The sequence below is a fragment of the Oncorhynchus nerka genome, linkage group LG12 (genome assembly GCF_034236695.1).
Source record: "Oncorhynchus nerka isolate Pitt River linkage group LG12, Oner_Uvic_2.0, whole genome shotgun sequence".
In the NCBI taxonomy this organism is placed as follows: Eukaryota; Metazoa; Chordata; class Actinopteri; order Salmoniformes; family Salmonidae; genus Oncorhynchus; species Oncorhynchus nerka.
Window position 1 is genome coordinate 65071309 of NC_088407.1, and position 19866 is coordinate 65091174.

The 19866-nt window shown below is 44.8% G+C and overlaps 1 protein-coding gene across 1 annotated transcript in view; it reads right to left on the reverse strand.

Moving 5' to 3' along the window:
* LOC115138604 (bridge-like lipid transfer protein family member 1) overlaps positions 1-19866 on the reverse strand; it is a 96381-nt gene that overhangs the window by 29422 nt on the left and 47093 nt on the right. Inside the window, 27 exon segments of the mRNA XM_065025740.1 lie at positions 6-194; positions 314-411; positions 508-613; positions 4418-4662; positions 4844-5079; positions 5365-5571; positions 6337-6387; positions 7920-8013; positions 8120-8386; positions 8506-8704; positions 8833-9418; positions 11494-11669; positions 11747-11937; positions 12069-12236; positions 12443-12647; positions 12816-12964; positions 13102-13348; positions 13502-13654; positions 13907-14209; positions 14364-14575; positions 15694-15891; positions 16080-16282; positions 16931-17061; positions 17215-17358; positions 17474-17594; positions 17827-17997; positions 18098-18168. Of these exon segments, the coding sequence (XP_064881812.1) occupies positions 6-194; positions 314-411; positions 508-613; positions 4418-4662; positions 4844-5079; positions 5365-5571; positions 6337-6387; positions 7920-8013; positions 8120-8386; positions 8506-8704; positions 8833-9418; positions 11494-11669; positions 11747-11937; positions 12069-12236; positions 12443-12647; positions 12816-12964; positions 13102-13348; positions 13502-13654; positions 13907-14209; positions 14364-14575; positions 15694-15891; positions 16080-16282; positions 16931-17061; positions 17215-17358; positions 17474-17594; positions 17827-17997; positions 18098-18168 (5121 nt within the window).

Here is a 19866-nt window from a genome sequence, read left to right on the forward strand (position 1 = left end):
CCTACCTGGTGTTTGACTATCTGGCCCAGGGCGAGGTTCAGATCCACTTGGCACTTCCCAAACAATTTGAGATAGCTGCTGCTGCCGCCGGCCTGGGCTTTACACTGGATCCTGTTGGAGAGCTCCAGCTCTATCAGCCCTGTCTCGAAGCGCACCGCTCTCATGGACGGAGTGGTGGCCGTCATCTGGATCCCCTGCAAACCACAAGTGTTCAGGAAAGTCAATTTATTTCATTTTCAAATGATTAGGACACGTGACGATAGGTGGGTATATATGCATATTGCAGGACTTTTCTTGCTTCTCATACTGGTACCTTAAACATCAGACTGAGTGAGTAAAGCAGTATCTTGGGCTTGTCAGCGTCTGTCGAGATGTCGTGCTCATTCCATAGAGGGATGGGCTGCTCTCCTCCTGCATAGACACAAACAAGCATTTACCCTAAGTGTCTAAGCAAAATACTGAAACACAACAACTTTCAGTGTTCTTGTGTTATACAGTGGGACAGACCTGATACTTTCTGGATGACCTCGTTGACTTCCTTCATGAAAACCTTCTGCAGGAACACCAGGTGGTTCAGGAGGTCCGTTGTGAGGTTGTGCTCAAAAGAACCAATCTAGGTGAAGGGGGATTGAAATCAATGAAAATAAACAAAGGCCTGCAAACTGAATATGTTCATAATTACCACATTTCAGGGCTCTACAGTGTGACCATTTTACTCACGTATGCGCCTAAATATTTTGCTGTGTGACCTGACATTTATATTTAGGAGCACTAGTGTACCTAGAAAAATTAAGGATTATATCTTTATTAACACAACTATTTGTAATTGTTCTCCTAAATTTCTTTGTGTGGGCCTACATTCTTCAACATAGGTGCACACGTGCTCCTTGTAAAAAAGGTCAGCGTAGAGCCATGGCTGTATTGACAATGTTTCAATCCACAAGGATCTTCATCAGGTCAAACGGAGTGCTCACCACTCCAAATACACTGAGTATACAAAACATTAAGAACACCGGTGTCAAGAACTGCAACTCTGAACTGCCACCCTTTGCCTTGATGACAGCTTTACACACTTGGCATTCTCTCAACCAGCTTCACCTGGAAGGCTTTTCCAACAGTCTTGAAAGAGTTCCCACAAATGCTGAGCACTTGTTGGCTGCTTTTCCTTCACTGTGAGGTCCAACTCATCCCAAACCATCTCAATTGGGTTGAGGTCGGGTGATTGTGGAGGCCAGGTCATCTAATGCAGCACTCCATCACTCCACTTCTTGGACAAATAGCCGCTACACAGCTTGGAGGTGTGTTGGGTCATTGTCCTGTTGAAAAACAAATGATAATCCCTCTAAGCACAAACCAGATGGGATGGCATATCGCTGAAGAATGCTGTGGTAGCCATGTTGTTTAAGTGTGCCTTTAAAATAAAATAAAATAAAAAAGTTAACATTTTTTAGGCGGTTTTGGAGCAGTGGCTTCTTCCTTGCTGAGCGGCCTTTCAGGTTATGTCGATATAGGCCTAATTTTTACTGTGTATATAGATACTTTTGTACCAGTTTCCTCCAGCATCTTCACACGGTTGATTTGCACTTTTCGCACCAAAGTACGTTCATCTCTAGGAGACAGAACGAGTCTCCTTCCTGAGTGGTATGACAGCTGTATGGTCCTATGGTGTTTATACTTGCATACTATTGTTTGTACAGATGAATGTGGTACCTTCAGGCATACAGAAACTGCTCCCAAGGATGAACCAGACTTGTGGAGGTCTACAATTATTTTTCGGAGGTATTGGCTGATTTCTTTTGATTTTCCCATGATGTCAAGCAGAGGCACTGAGTTTGAAGGTAGGCCTCGAAATACATCCACAGGTACATCTCCAATTGACTCAAATTATTTCAATTAGCCTATCATGAGCTTCTAATGCCATGACATCATTTTAAAGGCACCGTCAACTTAGTGTATGTCAACTTCTGACCCACTGGAATTGTGATACAGTGAAATATAAGTGAAATAATCTGTCAGTAAACAATTTTTGGAAAAATGACTTGTGTCATGCACAAAGTAGATGTCCTAACCGACTTTCCACAAATTTCTTGTTAACAAACTATATTTTTGGCGTGGTTGAAAAACTAGTTTTAATGACTCCAACCTAAGTGTATGTAAACATCTGACTTCAACTGTATGTATGTCGGTATGCATGTATGTATGTATGTATGTATGTATGCATGTATGTATGTATGTATGTAGAGGTCGACCGATTATGATTATTCAACGCCGATACCGATTATTGGAGGACCCAAAAAAAGCCGATATCGATTAATCAGACAATTTTTTATTTTAATTTTATTTATTTGTAATAAATGACAATTACAACAACATGAGTCTTCAATATTCCCAGGTAAGAAGTTTTAGGTTGTAGTTATTATAGGAATTATAGGACTATTTCTCTCTATACCATTTGTATTTCATTAACCTTTGACTATTGGATGTTCTTATAGGCACTTTAGTATTGCCAGTGTAACAGTATAGTTTCCATCCCTCTCCTCGCTCCTACCTGGGCTCGAACCAGGAACACATCGACAACAGCCACCCTCGAAGTAGCGTTACCCATGCAGAGCAAGGGGAACAACCACTCCAAGTCTCCACTCCAAGAGCGAAGTGACGTTTGAAACGCTATTAGCGCGCACCCCGCTAACTAGCTAGCCATTTCACATCGGTTAATCTAGCTAGCCATTTTCACACCAACCTAATCTCGGGAGTTGATAGGCTTGAAGTCATAAACAGCTCAATGCTTGAAGCACAGCGACGAGCTGCTGGCAAAACGCACGAAAGTGCTGTTTGAATGAATGCTTACGAGCCTGCTGGTGCCTACCATCGCTCAGTCAGACTGCTCTATCAAATCATATAATTAGTTATAACATGATAACACACAGAAATACAAGCTTTAGGTTATTAATATGGTCGAATCCGGAAACTATAATCTCGAAAACAAGACGTTTATTCTTTCAGTGAAATACAGAACCGTTACGTATTTTATCTAACGGGTGGCATCCATAAGTCTAAATATTCCTGTTACATTGCACAACCTTCAATGTTATGTCATAATTACGTAAAATTCTGGCAAATTAGGCGGCCCAAACTGTTGCATATACACTGAGTCTGCGTGCAATGAACACAAGAGAAGTGACACAATTTCACCTGGTTAATATTGCCTGCTAACCTGGATTTATTTTAGCTAAATATGCAGGTTTAAAAATATATACTTCTGTGTATTGATTTTAAGAAAGGCATTGATGTTTATGGTTAGGTACACATTGGAGCAAAGATACGCACTGCATCGATTATATGCAACGCAGGACACGCTAGATAAACTAGTAATATCATCAATCATGTGTAGTTAACTAGTAATTATGATTGATTGATTGTTTTTTTATAAGTTAAGTTTAATGCTAGCTAGCAACTTACCTTGGCTTACTGCATTCGTGTAACAGGCAGTCTCCTCGTGGAGTGCAATGTAATCAGGTGGTTAGAGCCTTGGACTAGTTAACTGTAAGGTTGCAAGATTGAATCACTGAACAAGATTGCCACTGAACAAGGCAGTTAACCCACCTGAAAATAAGAATGTGTTCTTAACTGACTTGCCTAGTTAAACAAATATTAAATAAAGGTGAAAAAAAGAATAAAAAAATAAAAAAAAAAATTGGCTAAATCGGTGGCCAAAAATACTGATTTCCGATTGTTATGAAAACGGCCCTAATTAAATCGGCCATTCCGATAAATCGGTCGACCTCTAGTATGTATGTATGTAAGCATGTATGTATGCATGTACAACATACAAAGTTGCACAGAAAAAGCCATGTGTCAGACTTGCCAATAAAAAGAAAAGATCAAGGTGGGCAAAACAGACACTGGACAGAGGAACTCTGCCTAGAAGGCCAGCATCCCAGAGTCGCCTCTTCACTGTTGACATTGAGACTGGTGTTTGTGGGTACTATTTAATGAAGCTGCCAGTTGAGGACTTGTGAGGCGCCTGTTTCTCAAAATATACACTCTAATGTACTTGTCCTCTTGCTCAGTTGTGCACCTAGGCCTCCCACGCCTCTTTCTATTCTGGTTAGAGCAAGTTTGCGCTGTTCTGTGAAGGGAGTAATACACAGCGCTGTACGAGATCTCCAGTTTCTTGGCCATGGAATAGCCTTCATTTCTCAGAACAAGAATAGACTGACGAGTTTCAGAAGAAAGTTTTTTGTTTCTGGCCATTTTGAGCCTGTAATCAAACCCACAAATGCTGATGCTCCAGATACAACTAGTCTAAAGGCGGTCAGTTTAATTGCTTCTTTAATCAGAACGGTAATGTAATGTAATGTATATAAAGTATAGTCAGGAATACTGGAGCTACTCTACTTGACTGTGGCAGCCTCACCTCAGCCACACAGCGCAGGTAATTCCCCTGGAGGTAGTTGCCCTGCTTCATGGGGATAGGGAAGTCGTCGGTGAAGTCCGAGTGGCCCTCGTGGTCCTCCATGATGTACTCTCCGGACATGGTGACTGGCGGGAGGTTGAGGCTGGCAGAGGGGGGCATGGCGGACATGGCGTCCACCGGAGACACCTTGGACTGAAAACATAGCTTGTGGTTGGGCAGCTCAAACGTGAACCTTGTCTGGGCTCCTGCACAGAGAACAAACAAGGATGAGGAAGTCCAATTGAAGTCAATAACTTTATCAATCAATGCAGAGGAAATTAAGAAAACATTGCCATATCACAAATAGTAACATCATGTACATACACAGTAATACAAATACAATATCCCATTACCTAAGTCAGGGGTTAAAGCTTGGTGCTACGCTACCTGTCATGCCGTGGCTCTTCATACGGCCCATCTTGTACTCAGCCTTGAGGGAGGGCAGCAGGGCCGCTCCTATGGTGATGCCGTCCATCATGGCACTGAACTTGAGGACGATGGGCTTCTTCTCCAGCCCCTCCGGCAGCTGGGGGAACTCGTTGGCCTCCACAGGAGTCTGGTTGATGCTGGACGCCTTGTCAGAGGGCTGAGGGGTGGGAGTATCCTCCCTGTTGGAGGGTGGCCTACAGAGAAAAGAACGTAGTTCAGAATGAAGACAAGTATTGCTTAGTCCATGAAGGAGATACAGAGGAAAGGAAATTATGGTTTCATCTCTAAATGTTACGACTCACGGAAGTGCTTTCCTCTCATACAAGATCCTTTTGGTGAGGACCACACTGAGCAAGCAGTTCTGCCTACTCAGCCCCAATTCATGGCAGGGGCTCTCTACCTTTTGATTTCAATGGGACTCAAAGTATATATATAATGCAACTTATGAATAATCCAACCATTTCCTCCCTGAGACTCACACGTTGGATGGCTGGCGGATGAGGTCAGAGATCTGTTTGGAGAGCTGGTGGGAGCTGCGGACCATCATGCTGTGCAGCGTGGCTGGGTGCTGGGGGATGTTGATAATGATGGCGCCCACCTTGAACACAGCGGCGTTATTGTTCTTCAGGCCCCGCTGGGCGCTGTACAGGGCCTGGGACTTCGCTATGTTGCATTTCACAACTGTTCTGGAATGGTAGAGCAGAGTGTCAGCGTTCCAAATATGACTGTTTGACTACAGGTTAACACAGGACAACGTCGATAGAACAACAATGTACAAATATGACTGTTTGACTACAGGTTAACACAGGACAACGTCGATAGAACAACAATGTACAAATATGACTGTTTGACTACAGGTTAACACAGGACAACGTCGATAGAACAACAATGTACAAATATGACTGTTTGACTACAGGTTAACACAGGACAACGTCGATAGAACAACAATGTACAAATATGACTGTTTGACTACAGGTTAACACAGGACAACGTCGATAGAGCAACAACAATGTACAAAAATGCTTGTTTTGGTCATGTTAGACAACAAGCACACTAAACATTAACAGGCACATGTCATCCATGTTATGGGGGCATAAGAACTACTGGGTTCTATATGACCTTGCATTACATTGCCGAAATTATCAACAAAAAAACAAACAAAATAATAATATTGATCACGATTACAGGAGGAATCGCTGTCATATGGCTGATCTATAAAGATGATCTACCCGCCATACACGTAAAGGAAGGAACACAGAAACAGAGGAGAAAAGGAGTGGGTGATTATCAGACTAACATGAAGAGGGAGAATAACATAACTAGAGCTGTACACTGATGAAACAATGCGTTACCACAGACTCGAGACAAAATGAAAGCTGTGCCTAAACTTAGTACTACAGTACTGTGGCATTGCTATGATGTGCCAAGGTGCAGTAGTTATAAACACATACAGAAACTCTTGTTTGGCAGTGCTGGTAGGAGATGTAGGGAAATCCTCCAGTCTATTCAAGACGATGGAAGAGAAAGCCAGGGAAAGTAAAAAGAAGAAAAAAAAGAGAGCAAATGAGATAGACTATTCACGCATAGATATATGGAGACAACAGACTAGATTAGAATACTTATTCACCATCCTTCAACTGCCAAAAGTACTTCCAGTGTTGCCAGCCAAATATGTGCAGTCCTTTGAATATTTCTAGGATTTGTTTAGAGTGAAGTAACTGTAGGAATTACTCACACAGTAGGTTGACATGCAATCAGTAGGCAGGTTTCCATTGAACAAGATTGATTTGACAAACGCAAATGTCTCAAAAAATAAAATCACTGCGACATGTGTAATGGAAACGGCAGATATGAGACATTTCTAAAGACAGACAACATTTTTATCCATTAGATAGGGGTGGATGTGATGGGCACGTGATGTGATCACGCAACTATAAAGCGCCACTTTAATTCTACATTTTTACTGCCGGCAAAATCAAAATGGTCAACTATAAAAAAAATATATGTTTCTTTGCAGGATAGGTATTGTCCTGACGAAACACTTCACTTCGCTTCTTCTCTGGTTGGCTGGCAAGTTTCACTATTCAATCATTTTAGATCTACAGGACTTCAAGTTTCAACATGGGACAGACTGTGGCGATACATTGGCATGAGAATGATTACAACATGACATTATTGCATTCTATCCACGCTGGCTTTCGCGGGCTATTTGAGACATGAACCAGATTGGTCTGACGTCATTACGTCCAGCTGTTTTTATTGACACAAGGGGTGCATTCGTAAATTCGCTCTGGCCATCTACTCCAATTTCAGAGCACTCGCGTCTGAATGTACCAGAGTGCAGAATAACTGATGTATTTACGAACTCTCAACACCCGTTGAATATGGCCATATATGGTCAGTAAACATTGACAAAACAGCGTAATTAAATTGTCGCCAGCATCAGTTGCAGTCACCAACGCTCTGGATAACCAGCTCTGCTAGGGCGAGTAAAATGGTCAGAGTGAGGTGTTCTCTCATTTTTGTAGCGGGAAAGCTAGCCAACATTAGCCAGTTAGCTTGGGTGCATGACTGCCGTTGTGAGGTTAGAACGCTCGGATCAACCCTAGTCCTCGGCCAGAGCGTCGTCAGTGTGTGCTCTGAATGCGCCCAGAGCGGAACGCTCTGAATTTAAGAAAGCCCAGAGGGCACTCTGAGCTCACTCTGGCACTCCAGATTGGCTTTACGAACGCACCCAAGATAGTTCAATGGAAAAGCACCCAATTGTCGCATCTATTTTATATATTGAGACAAATGTTAAATGTCGACAAAATTACTGGACAAGTTAAATCGAAACATAGCTACAGACACAGTGGGGTAGGAAACTCAAACGTTCATAATTAATCTTACTGGTTACCAAAATGACAGGCAAACAAATTAGAAACGGAGTGTATTTTAGGTTAATTAACAGACCTAATGCACAGTATCAAACTTCAATCCTCAATGTGGCAATTCAAATGAAACAGTTATCAACTTAAATTGGAGCAGTCCTTACTGAATGTCTGGGGTTATACCCTCCAGGAGCACAATGTTAACTCCTCCTATGTGGGCTGATGCACAAGTCTCTGTCATCTTCTGGTGCAGTATGTCTGAAAACAGATTTGGGAATTATAATCCAGATATGGCACTGAATAACGTAATAAAAAGAGGCGGTGTATTGAACTAGTGACATAACCCAAGAGCTAAGAGCCTCACCCTTCATCTTCTCCTTAAGTGTGAAGCTGCCGTGGATCTTCTTTAGCTCTGCCTCCATGGTCAGGCCCCCGATGTCTGCCTCCAGGTGGGTGCGGTTCACAACACCGATGCCAAACACGATGAGGGTGACGTGCTGTGGCTCACAGCTCACCAAGCTACGCCGTCGGCCCCCTGCTCCGAGCCCAGCTGGAGGCTTGTTGGTGGGGTCCTGCTGCTCGTTCTCAAACATCACCCTGCACAGGGGCTCCGAGGGGCTGCGGCCACCGTCTGTACAGCACACATAACGCACACACACAAAATGATCGAACGATGAGTGTGAGGCTTTCTTAAGAGCCTAGGGGGTAGGGGCTAGAAGTGGCTAAGTGGTGGGAGAGAGAGAGCCTTACCCGAGAGGCAGTTCTCAGGGGAGCTCTTCTCCAGGATACCGGTGGGGTCGGAGATGAGGGAGTAAAAGTTGAGCAGCTTGTACATGTTCTGCCAGCACTCTGCAGAGGGCTCGCTCTGCTCTGACACTGTGATGGAGTCTGAGTCGTCCATCTGGATGGTCATGTGGTCCGCCACATCCCGAGAGCCCTTCCGCGACACCTTGATCAATTGGATTAATTGAATTGATTAGATACCAATTAAAACAGAGCATACATCATTTGATAGGTCACTTAGAAATATAGTCTATATGATTATTATGAAATAAAGATACATACTGGTTGGTGTACCTTGGAGGTACGGCGCTCCGAGCGACCAAGCGTGTTGCGTCCCCGGGGCTCCCTCCTGCCCAGCGTGTCCAGTCCTGACTGCGGGCCGTTGGGCAGTTGACCCCCCCCTCCACCTCCACCCCGCTTGCTCTTCTGAGCAGTGTTCCCGCCGCCGCCAGCCCCACTCCGCCCGGCTCCGTTGACGCTTCCCCGTGAGCTGCGGCTAAAGTCAGAGGAGCGGAAGTGGCGGTAGGGCCGCACCTTAAAGGTGGGTGTGGGGGAGGCAGAGCCAGCGGTGTAGCGACTCAGCTTGATGTCTGTCTGTGTGGCCTTGATGTCGTCCACCATGGTGCTGAACTGGTGGATGAGGCGCACCAGGGCCATGTCCACACGCTGGCTGATGGCCTGGCAGGCGATGGTGAAGTCGCAGTGGAAGGTGTTGTAGTGGCGACGATTCAGGTCGTGAAAGGCGAGGGGAGCCGCGGCAGCCGTGGAGTTTGGCGGGCCAGTGCTGGTAGATTTCTCCATCACCACAGCGTTCAGGCTGAACGTCTCGATCAGCAGGGCAGGCTTGAACTCCAGCAGAGGGAGGTTTGGCATGCCCTGTCTGGAGAGGGAGGGAGAGAGAAGATTACCTTTACATGGCAGGATATCTTAGAGCAGGGATCATTAACTAGATTCAGCCACGGGCCAGGTTTTTCTTTTGTCAGAACATACTAAAAAACACATTTTTAGACTGCAAATTGACTGCAATAAGCACAAAAATGTATACTATTTGTCTAAAACATAATCATTACAAAACATTGATTACATATGGGGACATTGCCCAGCGTAGGGTGCAGTCTTTTGGATGAGATGTTAAAATGGGTGTCCTGACTCTGTGGTCATTCAAAATCCCATGGCTTATTGGAAGAGTAAGGGTGTTCACCCCGGTGTCATGGCTAAATTCCCAACCTGGACACATTTCATCATGGCCACCTAATCATCCCTGTAACGGGCATATATCCCTCCTCACCTCTCTAGCTGATGTGATGAGCGGTCTGGTACAAAAATGGTCGCCGTGCATCACTGAGGTGGGTGCTACACATTGATGGTGGATGAAGTCAGTTTCCCCCTACTACAGTATGTAAAGTGCCTTGAGAACCTCAGTTGGCAGAAAAGCCAATTATTATTAATTATTTGTATACGATCAAGTCTCTTTATTATGCAAAAAAAAAAGACCCCTTACTCAGTACTTTCTTGAAGCATCTTGGCAGCGATAACAGCCTCGAGTCTTCTTGGGTATGATGCTATAAGCTTGGCAAACCTGTTTTTGAGGAGTTTCTCCCATTCTTCTCTGCAAATCCTGTCAAGCTCTGTCAGGTTGGATGGGGAGCATCGCTGCACAGCTATTTTCAGGTCACTCCAGAGATGTTCGATCGGGTTCAAGTCCGGGCCACTCAAGGACATTCAGAGACTTGTCCCGAAGCCCCTCTTTCGTTGTCTTGGCTGTGTGCTTAGGATTGCTGCCCTGTTGGATGGTGAACCTTTGACCCAGTCTAAGGTCCTGAGCGCTCTGAAGCAGGTCTGTACTTTGCTCTGATCATCTTTCCCTCGATCCTGACTAGTAATCCGGTCCCTGCCGCTGAAACACTTACACACAGATTGCTGCCACCACCTTGCTTCACCATAGGGATTGGTGCCAGGATTCCTCCAGATGTGACGCTTGGCATTAAGGACAAAGAGTTCAACCTTGGTTTCATCAGACCAGAGAATATTGTTTCTGTCTTTTGGCAAACTCAAAGCGGGCTGTGCATTTTACTGAGGAGTGGCTTCCGTTTGGCCACTCTACCATAAAGGTCTGATTGGTGGAGTGCTGCAGAGATGGTTGTCCTTCTGGGAGGTTCTCCTACCAATACAGAGGAACTCTGGGTCCTTGGTCACCTCACTGACCAAGGCGCTTCTCCCCCAATTGCTCAGTTTGGCTGGGCAGTCAGCTCTAGGAAGAGTCTTGGTGGTTCCAAATGGCCATTTAAGAATGATGGAGGCCACTGTATTCTTGGGGACCTTCAATGCTGCAGAATTTTTTTGGTACCATTCCCCAGATCTGTTGCTTGACACAATCCAGTCTCAGATCTACGGACAATTCCTTCTACCTCATGGATTGGTTTTTGCTCTGACATGGACTGTCAACTGTAAGACCTTATCTAGACAGGTGTGCACATTTCTAAATCATGTCCAATCAATTGAATTTACCACAGGTGGACTCCAATCAAGTTGTAGAAACATCTCCGTGATGATCAATGGAAACAGGATGCACCTGAGCTCAATTTCAAGTCACATTGCAAAGGGTCTGAATACGTGTGTAAATAAGGTACCTCTGTTTAAAAATTGTAATATATTTGCTAAAATTTCTAAAAACTTGTTTTTGCTTTGTCATTATGGGGTACTGTGTGAAAATTTATATGGATTTTAGAATAAGACTAACGTAACAAAATGTGGAAAAAGTCGAGGGGTCTGAAAACTTTCCGAATGCACTGTATATTTTTTTCTGCTCAAAAAACTTGGTGGCCAAATAAAACCACCCCTGGGCCAAATTCATCCCGAGGGCCACCAGCTGGGCAACCAGGTCTTAGAGATTGTATCTTTAAGACTATTGGGACTCGCTAAACATTATTTACTTTAGATACTTGGTTTATTTACCTTTTCAACCGTTTATTTTTCCGCTCTTTGGATGTGTCAGAGTCCACAATGTCTGCTCTGAGACACTCCAAAGTGCCAGAGAAGGAGAGGTGCTCCCCGAAGTACATCTTGTAGCTGAGAGGAGTGGTGTCCTGGGCCTGGATCCCTGTGTGACTCAGTAGAGGCTTGAACACAACCTGTGTGTTGTGAGGGAGGGGAGAGAGAATCATCAGAATTATAACTCACTCACTCACTCACTCACTCACTAGGTTACCTGAGCGTCTGCTAGCTGAACGGCGGCGGGACACTGGTTGCCCTCCTCAATGTCGGCCATCATTATGTCATCTTGGCTGGTGCTGTGCTGAGAGTGCTGAGACTGTGTTCCATCAAGAGTGTTCTGGTCGCTGGACAGCACCGTGTTGAAGTCTGACGCTGATGGGATGGTGTGGAGGTTACAGGTGATGCCTGAGGAGCAACAGAAAGACACTTAGGGTGACCTTATTTTTAAAAGTATTTTACTGTGAGCAATCAGGGTTGGTTACATCACCAACATTTCCCCCAACATTCCCAGAATATTCTCACAACATTCCCCCTACCTGTCTGCAGGATATTGTGCTGGGAGCGGTTGACCGGGGACTCCTGGGGTACAGCATTCCCTCCGCCCCGGTTGCCCACAGCGTTGGACATCCAGTTGTAGAAGCTGACGGAGGAGGGCTCAGACAGCAGGGGGTGTTCCGTCACCACATCTGGGCCCACACTGTTACCTAAAGGGGGAGCAAACAATGTCATGTTGCAGTCCAATTCTATACCAATTCTCTAGCATGATAGTTTGAAAAGGAATCAAAAGTATTATAAAAATATGGTGGAAATTCCCTATAACCCATGCTTTAGGAGAATGTTCACACTTTCGGGAATGAGGGTATGGAATTGGAACCCAAACCAAGTCAGAACCAGGATAATGTGAGCGTACCTGTGCTTTTGGTGGTGGTTTCATTCCTCTGGGGTGTGCCCTCCAGCAGGTTGTGCAGGCTGGGGAAGCTGCCTGTCAGGTAGCTCAGCAGACTCTCCTTACGGGGACTGTCCTTGGCAGTCATGCCCACGCGACTCACATGGGCAGGAGAGTCAGCCGCTGTGTCCCCGCTGGTGTAGCTGAGGGACTGGTATGGGTGGGAGCCCTGAAGAACATACACAAATATCATTAGTGTGAAAACAAATGCATTCCTATAGTATACTAATGAAAAGTGGTACCGCCCTGTCGCCCCTGTCCACCCATATAATTCATTATAATGGTACAAAGTTAAAGTAGACAATGCAGACAGACGGGTGGATAGACATACCTTTACCTTTATTTTGAGGGCAGATTCACTGTGTGTGTGGGACTTGGAGAGCTTCCTCATGATCTCCACCCCGCTAACTGGTCCAGATTTGTCTCCTGTGGGCAGGGGGCGGCTGCATGCTCCCTCTAGCAGCATGGTGTGTTCACTCACTGTGGCTGGACATTATAATCATTATCAAATTCATTAACACGTGGGGGGGGACTTTTCAATACAATTGGTTTAAAAAAAGTATATCTGTCATGTATTCATTTACCAGAAATGTCATCGTCCCAAAAAAAACATACGTTCCTACCTGCGTCAAACTCAAACTCAGCCCCATCAGCACTGGTGTCACTCTGCAGCGCAGCTCCGTTGTCCAGGCCCTGGCTCTGGTCCTGGAAGGTCTGCTGCTGGGGGGTCTCCTTGGGTTTGGGCAGCTGGTTGGGCCTCATCAGGCCAATAGCCTTGAAGCCCTGGGTCACCACAATAAACTTCATCCACTGCCGGGCCAGAGCCACCAGCCCCTTCTTCAGGGTCACCAGGGCAGGCAGCCCGTCATTCTAGTGAGGACAAGATCAGATGGGTTTAATAGTTAATTAGGAGGTAAGTTAAGGTAGATCCATAAGAACTATTTCCAGCCCAGCACTAGCACACATGATTCAGTCAATCATGGTCCAGACTGAAGTTCTCAAGCCTCTAAACACACATCTCACCATGGTGGCCTCCTCTATCACAGTATAGTCAGCCTGCTGTAGGTAGCGATGCAGGATGTTACACAGCAGACAGGAGGGGTTCTCGTGGAGGTAGCGTGCTCGCTTGGTCACCCTGTTGTACTTGCTCCGAAAGGGGATGTGGATACTCTTTTTCTGTACAGAACAAGGGAAAGAAAAGGAAATGTGTCTCATATAGAATAAGAATCACCGTTATTTGCCAAGGACATTTACATGTACCCTCCATTTGACCTTGTGAAATGGTGCTGACAGCAACAGACAAAATATACAGACAAAATATAGCCAGAGGAATATACACAATCACCATACAGTATATACAATACATGGAAATATAGGACAATTACATTGATAAAAGGCATTGGAACCCTCAATCTCTGCAGTACTGACCTCCAAGGCTTCAGTCATGATGCAGCCCATGACAGCACACACTCTCAAAGTGCCCTCCATGTCAAGCTTACGCAGAGAAGACTTGAGCTGGTCGATGGGGACCAACCAGGCGCCAATCGCTGGCGTCGCTGTGCTTAGGAGATTCAGCTGCCTGGAGATGGCCTGTGAGGGGGAGCGTACGTTGGTGGGGGCAGCGAAGCTGAACCAAATCTCCTTGATGGTGAGCTTCATGCTACTGGAGTCAGGGGGCGGTGGCATGAGGAGGAGGTCCTTCTTCAGGTCGTCAGACTCCACCCCTTCATCCTGCAAGAGCAATCCACACAGCATAAGCCAATGAGAGAACAGGAGCAAGAGAGAAGCAAGTCTATATATTTTTTGTGAATGCTTTCTGTTACTGAAACGAGGTTGTATCAAGTACTTGTACAACAGTTCAAAGTGACGGACAGTGATGAGTTACCTGATCGTCAGAGTCCGAGTTTCTGTTGGCATCAGAGTTGGGTCTTGTCGCGTCGTTAGGCAGATTGTCATCAGATACATCGGTGCTGTAGCCGCTGCCCGTCTGAGAACACGTTGAGCCGTTAGATTTGGACATGCCAGTCTTCACGCCCGTACCCGACTGTCCCATGATGCCAAACGCACTGTACAGCACTGCACCCGACTGACGCCCACCTGCACACAGACAGGCACACAATCAGGCAACAGTGTTCAGTGATGGGGTTAATAACATCAATTTAATAAATTCAAATTAAATTAAGTTAATTCAAAGTAAATCTAAATGCCAATGTCTATATATAGTGCCTTAAGAAAGTATTCATACCACTAGACTTAGTTCACATTTAGTTGTGTTACAGCCTGAATTAAAAAATGATTCTCACCCATCTACACACAATACCCCAAAATGACAATGTGAAAACATGTTTGTATAAATGTTTGCACATTTTTTGAAAATTAAATACAGAAATATCTCATTTACATAGGTATTCACACCCCTGAGTCAATCATTTGTAGAAGCACCTTTGGCAGTGATTACAGCTGGATTGTGCAACATCTTCTCATTATTATTTTCAAAAGTCTTCAAGCTCTGTAAAATTGATTGTTGATCATTGCCAGACAACTATTCAGGTCTTAACATTGATTTTCAAGTATATTTAGGTCAGAACTGTAACTCGGCCACTCAGGAACATTCACTGTCTTCTTGGTAACATGATGCAGTCAGCACTATGCTTGAAAATAATGAAGAGTGGATCTAAGTAATGTGTTGTATTTGCCCCAAACATAAGAGTTTGTATTGAGGACAAAAAGTGAATTGCTTTGCAGTACTACTTTAGTGCCTTCTTGCAAACAAGATGCACATTTTGGAATACTTTTATTCTGTACAGGCTTCCTTCTTTTCACTCTGTTAATTAGGTTAGTATTGTGGAGTAACTACAATGTTGTTGATCAATCACAGCCTTTCAACTCTAACTGTTTTAAAGCCACCACTGGCCTCATGGTGAAATCCCGGAGCGATTTCCTTCCTCTCTGGCAACTGAGTTAGGAAGGACGACTGTATCTTTGCAGTGACTGTCTGTATTGATACACCATCCAAAGTGTAACTAAGAACTTCAACATGCTCAAAGGGTTAAGCACCATTTTACTCCTGAACTTATTTAGGCTTGACAAAACAAAGGGGTTGAATAATTTTAGCTTTTAATTTATTTGTAAACATTTGTAAAAACATAATTCCACTGACATTATGGGGTATTGTATGTAGACAAGTGTACATATATTTGCGAATGACACATTACCTTTGACAGTAAGGTTCTCGATGCCGCACTCAAACATGATCCAGCCCCACTTCTCCAAGGATGCGCCGGTCCGGGCCAGGTCTGCAGCCACCTGGTTCTCTGTCTCATCCACCAGGGAAAACTCATCCATTTCCTCCAGGCTGAACAGTACTTTGGACTTCTCAAAGGGTATGGCCGTGATTGCACATGTTCCTATGTCTAAACCACAGGACAGGAAAAAGGACAGGTCACAACTGTCTAACACGTAATATTATATTAGGGCAGGGGTCTCCAACTCCAGTCATGGACAGCCAGCTGGGTGTGAAGGATGGTGTTCCAGCCTAGCACATGAAGAAGAAGAAAAAACAGAGCTGTAGAGCATAACATTGAAAATAGCAAATTCTTACCTGTGGAATCCAGGCCTCGTAGTTGGCTGTGGATGCGGTGGATGTTAAGCTTGGCAGCGATCTCCTTGCCCTTCTCGATGCCAGCGTTGGAGCGCAATGAGCCTGAGGACTGTGGCTGCATCTTGGTGGCCGATGCATACTTTTCCAAGTTGACGGAGGGACGGCCATGCTCTGCTGTGTTGGGCGTCTCCTCCACTATGCCCCTATGAAGACCAACAGTAGGGTACGCACATGTAATAATAATAATAGTAATAATAATTTGGTGGGTTCTTATATTTGTCCTATTTCACTGTTAAAATAATAAACTCCCCCTAAGACACCATTGGAGTGGGGTGACGGCCAGGGTCTGCCATTAACAACAGCGACCCTGGAGCAATTAAGCAATAAAGCAGAGGGGGTGTGGTATATGGCCAATATACCACGGCTAAGGGCTGTTCTTAGGCACGACGCCATGCGGAGTGTCTGGACAAAGGCCTTAGCCGTGGTATATTGGCCATATATCACAAACCACCGAGGTGCCTTATTGCTATTATAAACTGGTTACCAACGTAATTAGAGCAGTAAAAATAAATTATTTGTCATACCTGTGGTATACGGTCTGATATACCATGGCTGTCAGCCAATCAACATTCAGGGATCGAACCACCCAGTTTATAACTAGGTTCAAGTACCTTGCTTAAAGGCACAGAGATTTTTCAGCTCAGGGATTCGAACTTGCAACCTTTCAGTTACGGACCCATGACGACTACCTGCCACCCGCAGGTGCGGTGTAACTGTGTGTGTGTGTGTGTGTGTGTGTTTGGTGTGTGTGTCGTAAGGAGACCCGTGCAAGCTGGTGGAAGTGAGGTTACCTGTTCATGCGAAACTGTGTGGCGATCCTGTCGAAGCACAGAGCAACCAGGGAGACGTGTGTGATGTGGCTCTTACTGGAGTTGGAGGGAGAACACTCTTCTACCGAGGCCTGGAGCAGACACAGGTTCACCTGTACAGTCAGAGACAAAGATGTGTTGGACTTTTGAAAATCATCTCAGGAAAGGAGGTCAGCATCGGACTGCTGTCGACTCCTGATAAGTTCACTTCAAATTAGTGCGAACTTTCTTGGAACAATGACACAATTCCATGGCACAATTCCTACCTTGGGAATTGACACGTTAGCTTGCAGGCCCTTGATCTTCACGTTGTCTGGTTTGACCGTCAGGTCCGTTTGGACATGGGGAGTGTTGAGGGAGCCTGTGGTACCCTCCGTCTTTGATAGCTTGTTCTCCTGCTTGGCTGAGCTCTATAGTGGGGGAAAAAAATGTCAAAACAAGACAAGGGTTCATCTAAAAATCACACTCTATTCTCTTTATAGCGCTACTTCTGGACAGATTTGCCGATTGGTGAGGTTCACCTACGGATTCAGTTACTGTGGACTTGCTGATCTGATAGGCTTCATTGAGGACCTTCCCATGCAGGTCATCCAGAATGGCTGCAGGGTGACGGACACTGACGTAGTGGACCATGGACTCAATGTATCTGAAAGAACATACATTGTCACTGTCTTGAGCAATATACTATTCCTGCAATATGCCAAGGACAGTGGTTGGGCACAGTTGCAGTGGGGAGACACTGATTGCAGATGGAAAGCTAATATGGTCAGTATTTTCTATGAGGAGCTGTTCTATAACATTACCTATAATGGTATTTCCACAAAAGCCTTTGGTGGCTATGGCATACTAGAATTTAGTATTAACCCAGTAGCTGTTACCTGTCCAGAGCTTCAGCCACCAGAGGGGTAAGCACCACATTGATGGCCCCCTTCACCTCCACGATGGCGGTGGTTCTGGTCTGGGAGAGGGGCTGCTCCATGGTCCAGTCCTCAGTGGTGGTGTCGTCTGTGTTCTCCATAGCCTTCTTATCCAGAGGTGTGTAGGGTTGGCTAAAGTCACATAGCGAGAGATGCAGTTACAAATGTGTGTGTGAAACACATGTCGAGCAGACCATAGAGATCCAAGTTAAGCTAAATAAATTCTAAATACTTGTTTGTGTCTCCCATCAACGAAAGGCCTCTGTCAAGTAGAGAGCTGGCAGAGAGGCCTTGTTTCACCACCTACAACATAAGATCAAGGGTTATGAATTTAGGGTACACCATGGAAGAACAAACACATACAGTAACACACACAGTCTATGAAATCTGCCATACTCAGACAGACCACAGTCCGGATCCGGACACAGAACAGGATCAATACGTACCGCAGGTCGATTTATACAGTACAAGTCAAAAGTTTGGACACACCTACTCATTCAAGGATTTTTATTTGTATTATTTTACTATCTACTACATTGTTGAATAATAGTGAAGACATCAAAACTATGAAATAACACCTACGGAATCATGCAGAAAACAAAAATAAATTGATAAACCAATCAAAATACATTTCATAATTGAGATTGTTCAAAGTAGCCACCCTTTGCCTTGATGACAGCTTTGCACACTCTTGGCATTTTCTCAACCAGCTTCATGAGGTAGTCACCTGGAATACATTTCAATTAACAGGTGTGCCTTGTTAAAAGTTAATTTGTGTAATTTCTTTCCTTCTTAATGCGTTTGAGCCAATCAGTTGTGTTGTAACAAGGTAGGGGTGGTATACAGAAGACGGCCCTATTTGGTAAAAGACCAAGTCCATATTAGGGCAAGAACAACTCAAATAAGCAAAGAGAAACAACAGTCCATCATTACTTTAAGACATGGTCAGTCAATACGGAAAATGTCAAGAACTTTGAAAGTTTCTTCAAATGCAGTCGCAAAAACCATCAAGCGCTACGAAGAAACTGGCTCTCATGAGGATCGCCACAGGAAAGGAAGACCCAGAGTTACCTCTGCTGCAGAGGTTAAGTTTATCAGAGTTACCAGCCTCAGAAATTGCAGCCCAAATAAATACTTCAGTGTTCAACAGACATCAACGGTTCAGAGGAGACTGCGTGAATCAGGCCTTCATGGTCGGATTTCTGCAAAGACACCCCCCTACTAAAGGACACAAATAAGAAGAAGAGACTTGCTTGGGCCAAGCAACACAAGCAATGGACATTAGACCGGTGGAAATTTGTCCTTTGGTCTGATGAGGCCAAATTTGAGATTTTTGGTTCCAACCGCCATGTCTTTGTGAGATGCAGAGTAGGTGAATGGATGATCTCTGCATGTGTGGTTCCCACAGTGAAGCATTGAGGAGGTGTGATGGTGCTTCGCTGGTGACACTGTGATTTATTTAGAATTCAAGGGACACTTAACAGCATGGCTACCACAGCATTCTGCAGCGATACGCCATCCCATCTGGTTTGAGCTTAGTGAGACTCATTTGTTTTTCAACAGGACAATGACCCAACCTACCTCCAGGCTCTGTAAGGGCTATTTGACCAAGAAGGAGAGTGATGGTGCTGCATCAGATGACCTGGCCTCCACAATCACCCGACCTCAACCCAATTGAGATGATTTGGGATGAGTTGGAATGCAGAGTGAAGGAAAAGCAGCCAACACGTGCTCAGCATACGTGGGAACTCCTTCAAGACATTTGGAAAAGCATTCCAGGTGAAGCTGGTTGACAGAATGCCAAGTGTGCAGAGCTCGCAAGGTAAATGGTGCCTACTTTGAAGAATCTAAAATCAAAAATATATTTAGATTTGTTTAACACTTTTTTGTCTCCATATGTGCTATTTCATAGTTCTGATGTCTTCAACACTATTCTACAATGTAGAAAATATTAAAAAATAAAGAAAATCCCTGAACGAGTAGGTGTCCAAACATTTGACT